Here is a 20,317-nt window from a genome sequence, read left to right as displayed (position 1 = left end):
TCCTTCTCCTCTCTCTCTCGCTCTCTCTCTCTCCTTGTCCTCCTCTCTGTCCTTCTCTCTCTCGCTCTCTCTCCTTGTCCTCCTCTCTCTGTCCTTCTCTCTCTCTCCTTGTCCTCCTCTCTCTGTCTCTCTCCTGCCTCTCTCTCCTGTCCTTCTCTCTCTCTCTCTCTCTCTTGTCCTCTCTCTCTCTCTCTCTGTCTCTCCTCTCTGTCCTCTCTCTCCTCTCTCTCTCTCTCCTTGTCCTTCTCGCTCTGTCCTTCTCTCTCTCGCTCTCTCTCTCCTTGTCCTTCTCTCTCTCTCCTCTCTCTCTCTCCTTGTCCTCCTCTCTGTCCTTCTCTCGCTCTCTCTCTCTCCTTGTCCTTCTCTCTCTCTCCTTGTCATCCTCTCTCTGTCCTTCTCTCTCTCTCTCTCTCCTTGTCCTCCTCTCTCTGTCCTTCTCTCTCTCTCGCTCTCTCTCTCTCCTTGTCCTTCTCGCTCTGTCCTTCTCTCTCTCGCTCTCTCCCTCTCTCCTGTCTCTCTCGCTCTCTCTCTGTCCTTCTCTCTCTCTCTCTCTCCTTGTCCTCCTCTCTGTCCTTCTCTCTCTCTCTCTCCTTGTCATCCTCTCTCTGTCCTTCTCGCTCTGTCCCTCTCTCTCCTCTCTCCTTGTCCTTCTCTCTCTGTCCTTCTCTCTCTCGCTCTCTCTCTCCTTGTCCTTCTCTCTCTCTCTCTCTCTCCTTGTCCTCTCTCTCTCCTTGTCCTTCTCTCTCTCTCCTTCTCTCTCTCTCTCCTTGTCCTCCTCTCTCTGTCCTTCTCTCTCTCTCTCCTTGTCCTCCTCTCTCTGTCCTTCTCTCTCTCTCTCTCTTGTCCTCTCTCTCTGTCCTCTCTCTCTCTCTCCTTGTCTCTCTCTCTGTCCTTCTCTCTCTCTTGTCATCTCCTCTCTGTCCTTCTCTCCTCTCTCTCTCTCTCCTTCTCTCTCTCCTTCTCTCTCTCCCTCTCTCTCTCCTTCTCTCTACCTCTCTCTCCTTCTCTCTCTCTCTCTCCTTCTCTGTCTCTCCTTCTCTCTCTTCTCTCTCTCTCTCTGTCCTTCTCTCTCTCGCTCTCTCTCTCTCTCTCCTTGTCCTTCTCTCTCTCTCTCCTTGTCATCCTCTCTCTGTCCTTCTCTCTCTCTCTCTCTCTCCTTGTCCTCCTCTCTCTCGCTCTCTCTCTCTCTCTGTCCTTCTCTCTCTCTCTTTGTCCTTCTCTCTCTGTCCTTCTCTCTCTCCTTCTCTCCTTGTCCTTCTCTCTCTCTCTCTCCTTCTCTCTCTCCTTCTCTCTCTCTCTCGCTCTCCTTGTCCTTCTCTCTCTCTCTTTGTCCTTCTCTCTCTCTCTCTCTCCGACCGCTCCAAAGGGGCTTCTTGTGGTGTCGGTTGACTCTCAGCGGTGGGGGGATTTGGCTCAGCATTTGTGAGGTTGTTATAGCCCCCCCCCCCCCCCCCCACACACACACACACACACACACACATTACTACTCCTCCACCAGGGACAGACGGTATAATGAAAATATAGAATATTGCCCCCCGCAGAACAAAAAAAGACACGTAATTGATTTTTCTTCCTCGCCGAGGTGTATTTCCATTCCTCTCCCTACTCCTTCTTCTCATAATGTGTCGGGCGGAGTGTTTCTGTGAGTGATCGTGTTTATTGTGTACATTGTTTTCGTGCACGTCTGCATTTTGCATATAAATCTCGGTGCATTGGAGCATTTTTGTGTTTTTTTATGCCTAATGTATTCCCCCGGTGAGTATCTGTACGTTTTCTCTGCGGCGCGCGGGGAAAGGTGCGACACCAATTACTCTCCCCGTGGCTCATCGGAGCGAGCGGCTCCACCCGGGGGAGTAAACGGCCCGCTGTGTCTCCACGTGCCCCCCCCCCCGCTCTCTGAGGGGCAACTAGAGTGCCCCGGTTTCCCCTTTCTTCTTTAAAAAAAACAAATTGCACAAGCAATTACTCTGGCTCCTGATCCGACGGTGACGCGCTTAATATTAAATAACGGTTTAATATCTTTTTTTTAAAGTTTCAAACACTAATTATGACAACCAGCACGACTGGAACCACAAGGCAACTTGTTCCTGGCTTCATTTGGGCCACTTTCTTCTCAGTCTGCTCTCGTCACGCAGACGTCTGCGCCGCCTCGTCGCCGTCGGGTCGTCATCGTAGTAAGTCAGGCTCTCCTTGCCGGCGGTCGGCCACCGAGAGGAAGAAAGACGTCCGGGGCCGGGCTGCCCGTGTTGAATTGAGAGAGGGAATGTTTTTTACGACACACCCAGAATCTCCTCGGGAGAAGATTGAATTCCCGTTGCTGGAGACAATATCTCCTCTTTATTTTAGTTTTTTTTCCTCCGAGAGGCGGGAAGAGTATCAGAAACCCCAGCAGTGCTCTCAACCTCTCCTCTCCTCATAGATGGAGTACTGTAATTAGATTTCTCACCACCTCCTCCTCCTCCGAGGTTCATTTTCTACATTCGGGATACCTTCAGCGCACACACACACACACACACACACACACACTTCCACTCTGCCTCCAAACCCTGTGCACGTACAGAAGAAGAGTGCAGCTGAGAAACTCTTTGGGATTCCCTCCACTGCTCGCAGCGGTGAAGTACAGTAGCTAATTAGTGGCGAAGATAAGCCTCTCACTCTCTCTCTCTCTCTCTCTCGCCGCTGGTTGTCCTTATCAACAAAGAGTCCTCCTCTGTTCAGAGAAGACTCGTTCATCACCCACCGGGGACTTGATAAGAGGCCACGGTTAAGCCTTTAACCCCATTGTTTTAATGAGGCTGAAAAATGCTTTCTATTATTATTCTCTTCTTTGTCTCGCTCTCTCTCTTTTTCCTTCTTCCACACGTTTAGAGTGTCGCACACCCATCCATCACGATCCATGCTCGAAACGAGCAGGAACTCGACGCTTAATTTCATTCATTTGCCGTTTTTAATCGGTCGATCCGTCGGCGAAGGTCTCGCCTGGTTTCTGCTCGGAGCAACGAGTTGAGTCGTTGTGGCGGGCGCCCGGAGAAGTGCGTGGCGGCACCGCTCCGGTTTACGCTCTTACGGCGCAGCAGATAGACCCTCATCCGCGTTTTTTGTTATTTCATTATTTTCTCCCATCTGTTGGCAATATAATTTTGCAGCTTTTCAAAAGGAAACGTTTTCAGGTTTCCAGATAAAGTTCAATCGGGGTTTTGTGGAAAACCTGGAAAAAGTCTTGACATTTTTTTAATGGTTATTTCCAGGCCTGGAAAAGTCCTTAAAAAAAATGTAATCACAAAAAAATTTGGAAAATTCCTGAAAATGTGTTGTTTTCGCATGTTTAATTTACGCCGAGTTTGAAATAATTCATATCTTTTTAAAAGAAAGAAGCTCAGAATATATGCGGGCATACGCTCTCATACTGGCGGCGCAATTATTTCTTTTTCTCCCGCGCTGCGAGTGAACACCCTAATAATAAATAAGTAAAATATTGGCTTGATAAAAAATACATTTAACTGAATTGCCCCGCGGCTTTTACATTCAGTTATTCCGGTGAAGTGGTCAATAAAACATTATTATTCTCATCTCCTGCGTGTGAGACGGTTTCTGTGGTTATGGAAACCGTTAGTTTGAGCTCCGTTAACGTCGTCGTCGGGCAGTTTAATGACTCCATCAGCATTCTGATCATATCGGGCTCTGAGATCGTTTTTCGTGGCGTCATCCTCGATTCCAGTGGGTGTGCGTTTGCTCAAAGGACTCGCGGCGCTGCGTCACATGACCGGCTTTCAACCGTCACGCTCTCTGAGTGTGAACATTTCATAATTGATCAGTTATCTGATTATAATCCAGGTCCGGATGCGTCGGCGCCTGCGTACCGTAGTCCGCCTCTTGGTAACCCCTGGTGTAAAAAGGCGCCTGTAGCTCAGTGGTTTAGCCTTCAATCAAAAGATCGACGGTTCGATTCCCAGCTAGAGGGTCCTGAAGGCAGGTGGGCATCAGTGAGTGTGAATGCTGACCTGTAGTGTTAAAGCGCTTTACACCTTCAGATCCATTCACCATTTAAAGTGTCAGAAAATTCCACTTTAAAGAATGAGGCGTTCACTGACTCCCCGTCTTATTAAACGCCGCCTGTGAGTTTTGAGTTTTACTTCCGATGCAACATTCCCAGACTCCCTCAGTCTCTTCCTGCCTCTCGTGTGCTTCGGCTTCAGCCGCCCGACGTCTTCTCTCATATCTACAGCAGTTATGTGGTGAGCGGTGCCATAAAACGCGGTTGACCTACGCTCCACCACTGTTCCTGAACGCCTCCTTTTGTTGACGCAGTCTGAGGAGTGAAGCTGCTCCTCCTGCTGTGTAAAGCGGGTCGCACAATACCGTGACATGAACATGCAGCAGCGCCGTCATAGTTTACTCGTTATGCTAACGCCGACAGAAATCAACTTTTAAAATCCGTCTCTTTGAGCTCCCCCCCCCCCCAGGGTTCGGGCCCCCGGGTGTTTAGCGCCCTCTCTCCGGCCCCTGGTGTCCTTTTGAGGAAACGAGGCTTCCAGCTGGCAGACGTGAGGATGATGAGGTACCGAACGGCCAAGAGGCATGTTCGCCCTCAGAGGGCTGTACATGCTGACTACTTCCATTTCCCAGCTGTAATTATGTGTTTATATATATATATTTATATTTTTATATATATAGGAGTGATTTATGGGGAGCTGTGTGATGCCTCACCGCGCTACATCATTTTGTATCCTCCTGTCATGCGAATTATCAACAGCCGCCATTTCACCGTGAATTACAGCCAATCGCGTGGCCGGCAACATCAGTGACCCGCGAGATGAAAGGTAGAGGATGAAGAAGAAGAGGGAGGAGGAGCACAAACATCAAACGAGACGCTTCTTAATTCTTTTATTCCTCTTTTATTTGTGTTGCGGGCCGTCATTAGCATTTTAAACGGCGTTTTATCCGGGATATTCAAACGCATCCGGCAATTAAGGCGAACGCGGCTCACGGGGCGGCATCATCATCATCATCATCATAATAATAATAAGACTGGAGGGGACTCCCGTCTCCTTTCTGTGCATTTATCTGACCAGAATTCAATTTGACTCGGGGTAATTTACCTCCGTTGGCAGTCAATACGTTTCCGTCACTCCCCCCCCTCCTCCTCCTCCTCCTCCTCCTCACTTCACACACATAGCACATAGAAGCGAGCGCCGTTTCAAGGCCGACGAGTAAATGGGATTCCCGCAGAGACCGAGACACTCTCACCGTTGTGTGTTCCATTCTCCGTCGGGCTGAATGGTTCCGTGTTGTCGGGAGTTTTTTGTGTTTGTGCTCAGATCCCTGAGGGCCACCCACGCTGATTACACTCCACATGATGAATGTACAGAAAAGTGAGGAGCGCAACTTTCACTTTGACCGTTATATATATGTATATATATATAAATAGAAATATATTCACTTTTATATCTAAAAGTATATATAGAATTATATTTATACATACTTTTATATACACTTATATTTATCTATATATATATTTATATTTCTTTATATTTTTATATATATAGAAAAGTGTGGGGGGGGGGATCTAAGTGATCCCAAACTTTTGAACGGTAGTGTATATATATATTTCTTTATATATATATAGAAAAGTGTATTCATCATTTTATTTATGTATATATTTGTATATACACTTTTATATATATATATATATACACTACCGTTCAAAAGTTTGGGATCACTTAGAAATGACTATTTTTCAAAGAAAAGCACTGTTTTTTCAATAAAGATAACATTAATCAAAAATACACTCTCTACATTGTTAATGTGGTAAATGACTATTCTAGGTGAAACGTCTGGTTTCTAATGAAATATCTCCAGAGGTGTATAGAGGCCCATTTCCATCAACTATCACTCCAGTGTTCTAATGGTACATTGTGTTTGCTAATCGCCTTAGAAGACTAATATCTGATTAGAAAACCCTTGTGCAATTATGTTAGCACAGCTGAAAACAGTTATGCTGGTGATATAAGCTATACAACTGGCCTTCCTTTGAGCTTGAAGTTTGAAGAACAAAATTAATACTTCAAATATTAATCATTATTTCTAACCTTGTCAATGTCTTGACTATTTTCTATTCATTTGATAAATAAAAGTGTGATTTTTCATGGAAGACACGAAATTGTCTGGGTGATCCCAAACTTTTGAACGGTAGTGTATATATATATATATAGTCTTTGTAACAATGCCGAGGTATTTCTTTAGGGGAGTTTTAAATTGTTTGTTTTCTTTAGGCTTTTTTATTAAGTGGTATTTTTCTGTTCCACGCGGGCAATCTCAGCCTTTTCTCTCGGAGCGACCCCCCCCCCCCCCCGTTTACTCTCAGGCAGACACTCCCAGGGGGGGGGCTTCATCCAACTTCTTTATTCCATTTCTTTTCTTCTTTTTCTCAATTGTGTATCTTCTATTCATACCTGCAAATCTTTTTGGAGATTGAAAAGCCGTTCTCCTCTCCCCGACGGGGCCACCTTCTCTCTGTTTTCTTTTCTTTTTTTGTAATTAATTTCTCAAAGCGGACAAGAGCTCAGGTGGAGTAGCTCGACTTCCCAAGCCGGCGGCGTATTGACAGCGCTCTGTTGAATTCAGGCTCGGGGGTGTTATCGCCGGGCTTCTGCAGGAAACCAGGAGGGGGAGTTGTTGTTGTTGTTGTTGTTTTGAAGTAGGAGTTTCTGGAAGGTACGGGAGGTGTTCAGACACTGAATGCACCACTTATACTTGATGGTAACTGGACCCGTCCTTGTGGAGCACTCCTCCAGTCCTCCCACCACTTCAACTCTTCATGACATCATTCACGCCCTCATGGGAGGAGCCGCCATCAGGACTAGCTCCTAGCTCCTAACTCCTAACTCCTCACCAGCATGGGCTCGCAGGGAATCGAACCGCCGATCCTCTGATGGATGGACGAGATGAGTCACTTTACATTCAAGAGGCTTTTATTAAAGTAAAGGTTCGGTGTGAGCTACGACCTTCCTGCAGCAGTTTTATTGAAATAGTCCGACACTCAAAAATATGAAGCTATCGCCATCATCCAGCTTAGTTTAACTCAGCCCACCGACCCATGACCCATGACCCATGACCAACCATGAGCCATGAGTCATGACCCATGACCCATGACCTATGAGTCATGGGTCATGGGTCATGACTCATGGTTCACACACACACGTATCACACACACACACAGAATAATGAGCCCATGTTTTGGGGGCATTTGCCCTCATCTAGAAATAACATCAAGGACACGCAGAAAGTGCTGACCCGTGCAGGTTATTCAGTTACCGAGAGCAGTGGCACGGTCACATGAAAGGCTAGCGTTCCTCACACACACACACACACACACACACTATACACAGAACCGTGAAACCCGTATGGATACAGCTGCAGGCCCGTCCACACATGGTGGTGGGGTGTGCCGCCCCAGGTTTGGATTGTAAATGACTTTAGTCCATATACACACACACACACACACACACACGTACATACACACACACACACGTACAGGCCTAAACCATCAATTTCCATCATTGGCATATTAATTATTGAGTGCTCCGGGCGTGTCCTCGCGTAGCTCCGAATATGAAGACAAATTCAGGTCACATTTGTATTCCAGTGATGAAGATTCCATTTCACGACGCTGAAGTCGTACCGGCGGGTTCAGAGGTGTGTTTTTTTTGTTTGAGGGGATCCTCCTCGTTCCTCCTCGTCTTCGATTTCTGGGACAGCCCGGTGGCGTTGTGCATTTCTTCCTCTCTTGTCGTTGCCAGTTTTCGGGGCCTCTGCTCCGGGCGAGCGTCTCTGGAGACGAGCAGCAGGACTCTCCTCCTCTCCTCCGCTCCGCCTCTCCTCCTCTCCTCCTCTTCTTTAGTGGAAGTTGTCCATAAATGAAGAAGTTAGTCAGGAAGTCGGATCGTTTCCTCCAGAGAGCCGTCACACGAGGACGAGCTGCACGCAGGGCGACGAGACGCCTCCGGCCCAGCGGCGCTCGTTTCCTTGGTCGTGACTCGAGGCCGACACGTTCTATTGGTGGTGGTGATGATGATGATGATGTTGTGTGTAATTGAAAATAAATTTAAAATCGTGCTAACCCTTAATGAAAGTTTTTAAAGTATGCTGTAAGTGGAGAGCTCCAGAGTATCTCCTTCCTTCCTTCCTTCCTTCCTCTCTCATTTTCCAATGTATCCGTTTGTCTCTCTCCCACTTTTCTTTCTTTCTATCTGTCTTTCTTTTTTCCTTCCCTTTTTTTCCTGCTATCGTTCTCCTTACTAATTTCTCTGTCTCCCCCCCTCCCTCCCCATGTCTTTCCTTCCTTCCTTCCCCCATGTCTTGCCTTCCTTCCTTCCTTTTCTTATTCTCCTCTCCCTCATTTTCCAATTTCTCTATCTCTCTCCCACCTTTCTTTCTTTCTTTCTGTCTTCCCCCCCTTCCTTCATCCTTTCTTCCTTCCCTTTTTTTCCTGCTATCGTTCTCCTTACTAATTTCTCTGTCCCCCCTCCCTCCCCATGTTTATCCTTCTCTCTCTTCCTCACGTTCCCTCCTCATCTCTTGTCTTTCTATTCTCTGTTATTCAGAGGTGTTTTTGTTCATGTTTTATTTTGTTTCCTCTGCGGCGGCTTGACCTCGGTCAGCCGGCTTTGAAGCACCGACCGAGTGCGAAGCGTGAAGGGGGTCGTACGCCAGAGAGGACTCGAAGAGAAAAGGATGAACGCGGCGTGTCGTCGCCATGACGACTCACGACAGTCGCCGTTCTCTTTTGGTCGAGACCTTTTCGTCGAGTCCTTTTGACCGCGGCGAACGGTTCGAGGTCCGTTCCACAAGACAGAAACCTCCCGAAGGAGCAAAACGTTGATAATTTTCACTGTGAACATATTTGTAATATATAATAAAATATATTATATCATAATATATAATATATATAGCGGAACATTTTTATTTATATATATATATATAATAATATACTGGACAAGCTTTTTGGTATTTTATATATATATAATATATATCGCACACGTTTTTAAAATATGTTATTTATATATATAATATATATATATATAAAAACTTGTCCGCTGTATATATATATTATATATTCAGCGGACAAGTTTTTTTATATATAATATATAGTGGACAAGTTTGTTTATATTTTACATTTATATATAATCTATAGCGGACAAGTTTTTTTATATATAATATATAGTGGACAAGTTTGTTTATATTTTACATTTATATATAATCCATAGCGGACAAGTTTTTTAATATAGCGTACAAGTTTTTTATATTTATATATATATAATATGCAGCGGACAAGTTTTTATATATTTTTGGGATATATATATATATATATAGCAGACAAGTTTTTTAAATATTTTATCCCATTTAATACTTTTGCATTTCTTGATTGATGAATCTCTCGCCCCGTCTCGTTGCCACAGGCGTGAAGGCGGTGTTCTCCGGCCACTACCACCGGAACGCCGGCGGTTGCCACGACGGCCTGGACATGGTCGTGAGCTCGGCCATCGGGTGCCAGCTCGGCGAGGACACCCACGGCGTCCGGGTGGTGGCGGTGACCGCCGGCGCCGTCGTCCACCGCTACCACAGCCTGGAGCAGCTGAGCGCCGGCGGCGTGGACCGCGACCTCAGGAAGCTCCTGGACGCCTGAAGGCCGGAGACGGACGGCAGCGTTCTTTGTAAATAGTACTTTTGTTGGTTTTTTTACTCCCTGTTCTCAGAGGCACAAAAGAAGCTCTTTGTAGCCTCCAGCTGGTTGAGATATGAAAATCATTTCTTCACTCCAAGCTGAAGTTGTTCAATGAGAAATGTAGAAAACCATGAAGGCACAACGACTGTCGGTCTGAACTAAAATCTGCAGGTTCATATAACCGTGAAGATTAAAGAGTATTAAAGGGTGGAGTTCCCCTCTTTCATGCTCCTATAATCTCCAGCTGTCGTAGCCATTCCTACTGTTAGTCTGGCGGTCCTATGCAATATGTGTGTCAACATATTAATGTGCAGCTGACCCCGGATCAGCCCTTACGCCGCCTTTGTAGGTAATGGATAGGAAGTGAGAAGGTTTTTTTACTTTTTATAGCTTTTGGTTTCTGAGGTTTTTCTTAATCCGTCTCAATTATAACAGAAATTAATGTGAATTTTTAAAGTTGTGATCCTCAAAGATTTTAGTCCCGCCTTTTCTGACTATAATTAAAATACAATCCGCTTCATCTTCTGCTGCGAATGCAAAGTGAGGCCAGGAAACAGCGGGGCGGACATCAATCAGATAAAACACTGAGGCTGAATTACATAACCACACTTCATGTGAATACCCCCCCCCCCCCCCCGTGTGTGTGTGTGTGTGTGTGTGTGTGTGGTTTGAAGGGAAATCAAAGGCGGTGCTCGTTAGAAGCGGACCGCGCCACTGACGAGGCAAATTATTATATAAAGAGAAGGAAATGGGTCAATTCATGTTAATAAATGAATCCAATAATTTAGTTGTATGTACAGAGAATCTCTGGAATGATCCGCTTGTCGGACGGTATTTGTGTCCCTGATGTAACGTTCACGTCGCTCCACTTTAAGAGCCGCCGTGAACGTGGCGCGATCGTATTGTCGAGGAGCACAAGTACTTCCTGTCACGACCTCGCCGCGTTGAGGCCCCGATGGCCGCCGGCTGATTCAGAAGCTCGCCGTATAAAAAATAGTGTCTTTAAAAATGGAAATTTCTGCAACCAAATGACTTTTTGCCTGCGGGCCCTAAATTACTCTCCTCAATTACACTAACACACACACTACACACTCGCTCTGACCGACTCAGAATGTAAAAGAGTTGTCATGGCAACCATTGAGCAACACATCTGTGTGTGCAGGAGAGAAAGAGGACGTGTGTGTGTGTGTGTGTGTGTGTGTGTGTGTGTGTGTGTGTGTGTGTGTGTGTGTGTGTGTGTGTGTGTGTGTGTGTGTGTGTGTGTGTGTGTGTGTGTGTGTGTGTGTGTGTGTGTGTGTGTGTGTGGACGCCATCGCTGACCTCGTTTCACATCGACAGATCCTGCCTCACCTCCAAAAAGTCAGCGTGAGGGGAGAGGAGAGGAGGAGGAGGGATAATGAGGATAATGGTTGAAAGACGACTCAGTCCATCTCCTTCATTTCCTGTCTGAGAAGGAGCCGCATGTCCTTTATCTATTCGTACATCCTCACGGGAGACGAGCTCAAACACATTGTTCCTTATCTCCTTCTTTTATGTGTGCTTTTGGTTTTGAGCACATTTGTTCTCATCGCTTTGACCGATGGCCTCCTGGATACCGTGACGGTGACATCACTTGGTGGTATTTTTATATAATAAATAAAAGATGTTATCTAATGATTGCAGTGTGTTGACGTGTTTGTTGTGTCTCGGTTCTTTAAAAGCTGGAGACTTTTGAGATGGGGTGGGCGGGGCATCAGCAGGTTAACGGCAGGAGGCGGGGCCACGGAGGCAGGAGGGATCGCGAAAGAGGCCGGGCCATTAGGAAGGAGGCAAGGAAGCAGGAACCAGGACCAGCCAGGTCAAATGGACCCGGTGAGGAGAGAAGGCACAACGACTCCGAAGAAGAAGTAGAGTTAGTAATGTGCGATGGAGATGTACATTTGTCTATAAGGAGAGAGAGAAGAGGAGCTGCTCTGCTCTGACATCCAGGTTGAGGCTCTTCCTGCTGGAAAAGATGTGCGATGATTTTTCAAAGAAATAACGGAAGAATAATCTTCAAGTTTTTGTCACTGGTTTAATAATATAAAATATATAATATAATATAAAAACTGCTTTAATAATATTAAATATAATATATATATATCATATAAAATCACTGGTTTAATAATATAATATATATAATATAAAATCACTGCTTTAATCATATAAAATATAATATATATATAATATAAAATCACCGGTTTAACAATATAAAATATATATATATAATATAAAATCACTAGTTTAATAATATAAAGTCTCTATATATATATTATAAAATCACTGGGTTAATACTGCAAGAAAAGAATCGTATTTTAAAAAGTCCTCATAAGATGGCATCTTCCTGGACAGGCTAGAGGTCAGTGGCGTGACCTTGGCTCTCTGCTCCTGCAGGAGATGTGTTCCACTGCGACGGATAAAAGCCAGACCGTGTTTTTTGATCTAAAGCCCTCCTCCCCCCTCCCCCTTTCAACACTTTCATCAGCAGCCCGGGTCTGGAGTCCATAATGCAGTACATGAGTACATGTAGGGGACTCTGAGTCAAAGGTCACCTGCTTTTGAGCGTACATGAGTGAGAATGGAGGCTTGAGGGAATGTTTCCCCCGGAGACTCAAGCGGAGCTTGTTCTCACCTCCGTCTGAGTGTTTTTGGGCTCTAATGGGATCCAAAAAGTTATCGTCACACGTCGACTCCATCAATTTGGCCGACAGATATTTTGGGTTACATGCTGTTAGCCGAGTGAGCGGGTGTCTGGAAACATGGACACACTGGGTTTTAAAAGCAAAGAGTGTATATATATATATATATATATATACACATTATATATGGCGGACAAGTCATATATATATATATGTATATATATATATGTAAAAGATATATATTTTATATATATATATATCTTTTTTATATACAAGATATAGATATTTATATATAAGAGATATCAATTTATATATGTATATAAAATAGATCTGGATATAATGTATTTTTACACATATATATTTTAGATATATATTAAATATATATGTAAAATATTTATATTGTATCTTTTATATATATATCAAATAATATATATATTTTACATATATATATTATTATGTTATATATATATAAAAGATCCAATATTCTCCTTGTAGCACTCATGTCTCTCCAGCTGCTGAACGCTCGTCTGTTTGTCTTCTCACACCTGAAAGTCCAAACCAAGGTGTGCACTTCCTCTTACATTGTACACTTTGTTGGTTTCACACTGCAATCATGCAAGCGTACGGAAGAACTGCTTCCCTGTGATTGGTCCAAAAGTCCTAACGCTAGAACGCGCGGTCCCGTGATCTGAGGAGGTTTCACACCTGTCATTAATGTTCGGATCAAACATGAAAAGTCAGAAAATTCGGACCAAACGAGGCCGATGGGAAAGGACTCGACGTCCACCATCTGGTCCCGAACTTTATCGTTTTTTTAGCTTTTCCCCCTAAACTGCTGCCTGAGGCCGACTTCTCTTCATTACAGAAGTGAAAGACGGCATCATTCCATCTGCTGAGGGAAAGGATGTGATAAGAATCTCAAGAAATGCTCCGGAAGTGGACGTTCCCGAGGTCAAAGAAAATGAAAGTTGGCATATCCAATCGTGGCCTGACGTCAGGGTGCCACCCCTCCCCGGTGGTGAGCCCGCTGACAGAGCGAGCCATCTGGGCAACAGGGGAGCCATTCGACGGGGCCCATCCATCCCCCCCCCCCCCTCCCCGCCCTGCCCCTCTGGGCCTGCAGCCAGCGAGACAGACTGGGAGAGCTGGCCGGGGATCGGCGCTCGCTCGCCAAGACGGAGCATGTTTTGATGACTCTACCAATCGGCCGAGGTCAAAATGATGCATGAGTCATTTTATTCAATGTGGCGGATCGGCTCCATCCACGTAGTCTTGACGGGTCGCAGATGCGTCCCAACTGTTGCATTAAAGCCATAAATAATCTCCGTCTATTGCAAGATGATATGGATTAGTCATGATGAGTTGATTGGGGGGGACACGACATGTCAGAGAGTTCAGGTACCCCCTCGGCTGGGTTAATCGCGGTTAACAGAAAAGTAGCGGCACATAACTTCATTATAATAATCAAAGGGTGTCGTGAGAACATTTAAATGGTTTGTTGTCTTCCTGCTTCAAGGAGAAGCTTCTTCTTTCTTTTCTCTCATTTCAATTGCAAAGAAAAGTTTTTTTAATCTAAAATGTCACGCTTAAAAGCAGAGAGCAGAGCATGCCCGAAGAGGAAGAGGGTTTAAACATGTATGACATCATGTTGGAGACAGCCATCAAACCCGGATGTCATTAACACTTTAAGAGAGAAGTCCAGAGTTACCTTCAGAGGATCTGCGTCTGAGTACTGGGGTCCCTCAAGGCTCCGTCCTGGGTCCCCTCCTCTTCCTCTCACTACTGGGGTCCCTCAAGGCTCCGTTTCCCCCAAACACAGGTAGCAGCACGAGTCTCTGCCTGTCTGACACTTCACAGTGGATGTCTGCACACCACCTGAAAATCAAGACTGAACTATATACCTATATATATATATATATATATATATATATATATATATATCACTTTAGTAGCTGTTAAATGGCACTTACTTAGAGCACTTTGTAGTTTGGCGTCCTTGAATAAATTGTACTCTGTTGTTCTGCGTTTGTACTCGTGGTTCATTTATTGTGAGTAGCTTTGGATGAAAACTGTCAGCTGAATGAAATGTAGTTATGTAATTGTTTTTCAAAGGTTGAACCACTAATCTTTAATGTACAAGCTCTGTAAAGTAACTTCACACACAGGAATGTTTCCATTTCAAAGATTTATATTTTATATATATATATATATATGTCATTGATTTATATTTTGCATATATATGTATGTAAAAGATATATATAATATATATATATGTCAGAGATTTATATATATATATGTCAAATATATGTATGTCAAATATTTATATTTTATATATATGTCAAATATTAAGATTTTACAAATATATGTATGTCAAAAGATTTAAATAAAATATATATATATGTATGTCAGAGATTTATAGATGTATATGTCAAATATATTTATGTTATATATATATATATATCAAAGATTAATATTTTATATACGTATATATAAAATTTATATATACAGTATATGTCAAATATACATTTTACAGAACAGAAAGAAAATGAGGAATATATTTAATGTGCATGTGTGTTGTTTAAATAAATAAATATGTATCTATATATCTATATAGAGATATATAGATATATATATTTAGATATAGATATATGTATATATATATTTATATATATATATATGCTGTACAATGTATAATAACCTGAAATATGGGCAAGAAGTCTTTTTTCAGAACAATGTGTCCCATGTTTTTTCATTTTTCATGAAGGATCATTGTAATCGTTGCCCAGCAGTTGCATGAGTGTCTTTGTCCTAAGAGGATGTCGTTATGGAACTAGAAGACTCATCCTCCTCTTCCTCCTCTTCCTCTTGTTCATTTTTTAGAGCAGACCAAAGTGGATCTGCCCGTGGAGGCTTCTTCTTCTCTTTTTTTCTCTCCTCCCTTGTTCACTTAGTGAAATATGGAACAGAAGGCTCTCTGTGACATTTACCCACAATACCGTTCTTCACACCACCGACGGACTCCCACTCGCTCAGAGTGGAGATGGAAGATTGTTTCTAGTTAGTCTGGACGTGGAGCTCCTCCTCTCCTCCTCCCCTCCTCTCCTCCTCTCCTCATCTCCTCCTCCCCTCCTCCCCTCCTCCCCTCCTCTCCTCCTCTCCTCCTCCCCTCCTCTCCTCCTCTCCTCCCTCCTCCCTCCTCTCCTCCTCTCCTCCCTCCTCCCTCCTCTCCTCCCTCCTCCTCCTCTCCTCCTCCCTCCTCTCTCCTCCTCCCCTCCTCCTGCTCCCTCCTCCTCTCTCCTCCCTCCTCCTCCCTCCTCCTCTCCTCCTCCTCTCCTCCTCCTCCTCCTCCTCCTCCCTCTCTCTCTCTCGTGGACGTTCCTCTCCTCCTCCTCCTCCTCCTCCTCCTCCTCCTCCTCTCCTCCTCCTCCTCCTCCTCCCCTCCTCTCCTCCTCCCCTCCTCCTCCCTCCTCCCCTCCTCTCCTCCTCTCCTCCTCTCCTCCTCTCCTCCTCTCCTCTCCTCCCCTCCTCCCCTCCTCTCCTCCTCCCCTCCTCTCCTCCCCTCCACCGGACACCTGCTGGCTGCATGGCCCAATGCCATTATTTACGCGGCACGCCGACTGGAGAGGCCGAGACGCGGGGGGAGACGCACCGTGTGTGTGTGTGTGTGTGTGTGTGTGTGTGTTGGATGGTTCCCCAAATTGAGAAACATAATAATTGCTGCAGATTATTATTGTATATCTTCTCCTTCTCCGTCTTCTTCTACTCTTCCTCCTTCTTCTTCTTCTCCTCCTCATTTGCATGTGCACACACACATACACACAAACACACACTTATTCTCTCTCTTTTGCATGTGCACACACACACAAACACACACACACTGAGACACCCTCGTGCACATGTGTGACGGCTGCACACACATACTTGCACATACCGAGGCTGGCAATGATGGCACACACACACACACACACACACACCCACACATACACACACACACACAGGTCGGCGTGTTGCCCCCCTGCCTGTCAGTCAACATCCCCTCACATGCTTTAGTTTCCCGGAGAAGGAGGAGAGCCCTGGCCCTCTGGCTCACTGTGGCCCTCTGGCCCTCTGTGGCTCTCTGTGGCCCTCTGTGGCCCTCTGTGGCCCTCTGTGGCTCTCTGGCCCTCTGTGGCCCTCTGGCCCTCTGTGGCTCTCTGTGGCCCTCTGTGGCCCTCTGTGGCTCTCTGGCCCTCTGTGGCCCTCTGGCCCTCTGTGGCCCTCTGTGGCCCTGTGGCCCTCATGGCCCTCTGTGGCTCTCTGTGGCCCTCTGTGGCTCTCTGGCCCTCTGTGGCCCTCTCTGGCCCTCTGTGGCCCTCTGTGGCTCGCTGTGGCCCTCTGTGGCCCTCTGGCCCTCTGTGGCTCTCTGTGGCCCTCTGTGGCTCGCTGTGGCCCTCTGGCCCTCTGTGGCTCTCTGTGGCCCTCTGTGGCTCTCTGGCCCTCTGTGGCCCTCTGTGGCCCTCTGTGGCTCGCTGTGGCCCTCTGTGGCCCTCATGGCCCTCTGTGGCTCTCTGTGGCTCTCTGGCCCTCTGTGGCCCTCTGTGGCTCGCTGTGGCCCTCTGTGGCCCTCATGGCCCTCTGTGGCTCGCTGTGGCCCTCTGGCCCTCTGTGGCCCTTCACACAAGGCTCTCCTCGTGGGACACGGTCCTCACAAGGATACAAGAACACACTCAAGGGCCTTGATTGGTTCAGAGCCTCCAGATTCCCCTGCGTGAGTTCACCGCCGTGATTGACATTGTTGACATTGAAATGTAATCCATCCTTGTAATTAGACAGACCCCCCCCCCCCAACACACACACACACGCACACACGACAACATGAGCAAAAAATAGAGGCGGAGTGATTAAAAACACGTGAAATCCAATCACACACGCTTCTTATGTCAGTGAACATCCACTGATGAGGTGGCGGCTCCGCGGATAGAGGATATAATACGCCGACAATTACCCCACCGCGTCGCGTCAAACGCACAAACACACTAACACACACAAACACATGCGTCCACCGCCATGCGGGTGGATTTCTGGCACGCGCTCTACAAAGCGAACGCACAAACACACACACACAAACACACTAACACACTAACACACACGCACAACATGCTAATTAATCCAGATATCTTTCCCCACACAGGATCCTCGACTCTTCATCTCCTCCTCGATGAGACTTCCTCACTGTTAGTGTTTGGATTAGCAGGAATTATGGAGGAAGGCTAATGTTTGGGATCCTATTTTTGTCTTTGACTTACTGCATCAGACGCTCTGACAGCTATCTGTGTGTGTGTGTGTGTGTGTGTGTGTGTGTGTGTGTGTGTGCCAGATGAACCTCTCAGTAATAGGCGTCAGTGGCGTCGTCCAGACGTCGCTTCACTCTCTTCTTTTCGTGACTCCTTAGATCCTGAAGATGTTTCCTATGTGACCTTTGACCTTTGACCTCCTTTGAGACTCTAACCTCAAACACCTCAACTCGAGTCTTAATCACATAAAACATGCTCAGTACCATAAACCATATCCTGCATGAAAGACTAAGTATGAAACTGCCACTCCCGGCAGCTGACTCCTGATGGCTCTCACTTATCATTATATAATCATATAATAATATAACTGTGAAGACTCTGTGTGCTTATCGCTGTAACTTCTCCTCGACTTTTTCTTTCCTTCAAGGCAGGAGGTTCAATAGTGTCGCTCCTCCATGTTAAGATTCAATTCAGTTTATTTTGTATCGCCTAATATCACAAATTTGCCTCAGAGGGCTTTACAGTCTGTAGACCAGGCCTATTCAACTAGCGGCCCGCGGGCCGGATGCGGCCCGTTTGAGTTTAACTCTGGCCCGCAAGACTGCCTGCAAATCACTATAGCTTGGTAAGAAAAAATAAAACTGACGGACACGCCTCTTTTATACATTGAGACGTCTAACCCAGAGCCATCGAGTCTCACTGTTGCCTCTACCAAACCCCCCCCCCCCCCCCCCCCCGTCAACAATCCTTCTCGCACAGGTGAGCATCGGGTGCTGATTTGATCAATATTCTGTGCGGCCCTCACACCCCCCGTGATTTTCTTATTCGGCCCACTTGCTACTGAAGTTGAATAGCCCTGCTGTAGACATACGACATCCCTGACCTTTGACCTCACATCGGATCAGGAAAAACTCCCACGAAATAAGAAACGGAGAAAAAAAAAGGGAAGAAGAGCAACAGAGGAGGATCCCTCTCCAGGATGGACAGAAGAATAGACGTCATGTGACCAGAAGTAAACATTAGAGTTCAAACACGTTCAATGTGACAGAGTGGATGAATAGTTGGGAGAAGCCCGTTAGTGTGAGAAAAGCCCCGATACCGAGGTTTCAAATGCAACAGCGGCGCGGCGCTCTCGGCCTCACGCCTCGGAGGTCGCTGGTGGAGATCAAATCATCCTTTGAGCTTCCTTGATCTCCGCTTGTTCTCCTTTTGGTTCCCTTCTCGTTCTTCCTCGTCCTCTTCGAGGTCCGCCTGGTCGATGACGGGCCTCCTGTCGGGGGGGCTTTAGGGCGTATTGGTTTATAGACAGAGCGCCTCGGGTTCTCCCGTGATCGCTCATCAGAGTGTCACTGAGTGAGATATGCTAACGAGGATATTCCCCTGTCAGCGCTTTCTCACACACACTCTCACACACACACTCACACACACTCTCACACACACTCTCACACACACTCTCACACACACTCTCCGTCTCCGTTTCTCATCTTCTCACCAAACGCTGTGGCACAAACACGCGTAGCGGCCGTCTCCACTGATGCATCACCGACATCCAGTCCAGCCTGCTACTCGTCTCCCCTTTTCACCCCCCTCCCCCACCACCACACACACACACACACACACACCCCTCCTCTAACCCTCCAGCCCGCCAGCCGCCTTGAATTATTCATCTAATATGCCTATTTGACAAAGCCAGTGCTTTTAAACATTACAGACAAGACTGATTTTATTTTTCTATCTCTACGCGTCTCACTCCTTCACTTCCTGTGATTGTCTTGTTCCCTTGTTCCTCCTTCTCGTCTTTCCCCCCTCACCAACGCCACATTCCCCTCCCGCTTATTGGCCTCCGCCCGTCACAGTGATGAGACGGTTCATGCATTTTTACTAAAGTCATACATTTGCTTCATGTCCTCCCTTTTTTATTCCCTCTGCTTCTTTTGCATGTTGATTTAATGTTTATCCCTTCTTTCTTTCTTTTTGTTGTCACTTATAATTTATGCAAATTGCAGCCCTGGAAAAAAAAAGAGGTCTCTTTGCTCGTAGTAATCAGCGCCCACCGTTAGCTAAACAACGAAATGACTTGTGTGTGTCGTTCCGGTTGAACATCACAGAGGCAGCTTGACCCCAACACGCCCCCCCCCCCCTCTCTCTCTCTTATCCATATTTCAGTGCACCGAGGGTGTTCTGTAATAATCCCAATTTGTGAACATTGCAGGCGCGCCACTCCGCCGCCGTTTCCCAGCACTGCAACCCGTAGTCACGGAGTAACAAGGGTCACGACGTGTGACGTGCTGCTGGACTACTTTCACTTCCACTGAACCCCGGGCTGCGCTCGTTTTCTAGAATTGTGATTTGTGCTCTTACCACTAAAAGGCTTTTCGGTGAGTCATACTTTTCAGAATCCGACCTTGAGTTGGATGATTCAACCTGAGGAGGTGTCTTAAAAGTTTGGACCCTTTTGCACTCAACACACATCTGATATTATTGGAGGAAGTCGTGCATGCAGCTTTGAATGGAGGTTTATTTGTTTCCAAAAGCCTTTCACCAAACAGAAAAAGATAATGTTTTGCTTTGTTGGAGCAGGCCTTTGGTTTCAGGACTGAAATCAGCCTGAAAGGAAGAAACTAAATCTGGCTTGAGGGCAGAAGTAAACCTACCGCTGATGC

General features: G+C 46.1%; 1 protein-coding gene across 3 annotated transcripts in view; it reads left to right on the top strand.

Moving 5' to 3' along the window:
* cpped1 (calcineurin-like phosphoesterase domain containing 1) overlaps positions 1-20,317 on the top strand; it is a 243,295-nt gene that overhangs the window by 24,484 nt on the left and 198,494 nt on the right. For 2 of the 3 annotated variants that reach the window (XM_056429754.1, XM_056429753.1), the window contains one exon: positions 9,459-11,381. In XM_056429754.1, the coding sequence (XP_056285729.1) occupies positions 9,459-9,685 (227 nt within the window). In that variant the 3' untranslated portion in view covers positions 9,686-11,381. Of the gene's footprint in view, positions 1-9,458; positions 11,382-20,317 lie in introns of those variants that run through there. The other variant, XR_008833507.1, reaches the window with a different exon arrangement.

Source organism: Pseudoliparis swirei, chromosome 13 (genome assembly GCF_029220125.1).
Source record: "Pseudoliparis swirei isolate HS2019 ecotype Mariana Trench chromosome 13, NWPU_hadal_v1, whole genome shotgun sequence".
NCBI classification, from domain to species: Eukaryota; Metazoa; Chordata; class Actinopteri; order Perciformes; family Liparidae; genus Pseudoliparis; species Pseudoliparis swirei.
Note: the sequence above shows the minus strand (reverse complement) of the source record. Positions and strands in the feature narration are given on the sequence as shown.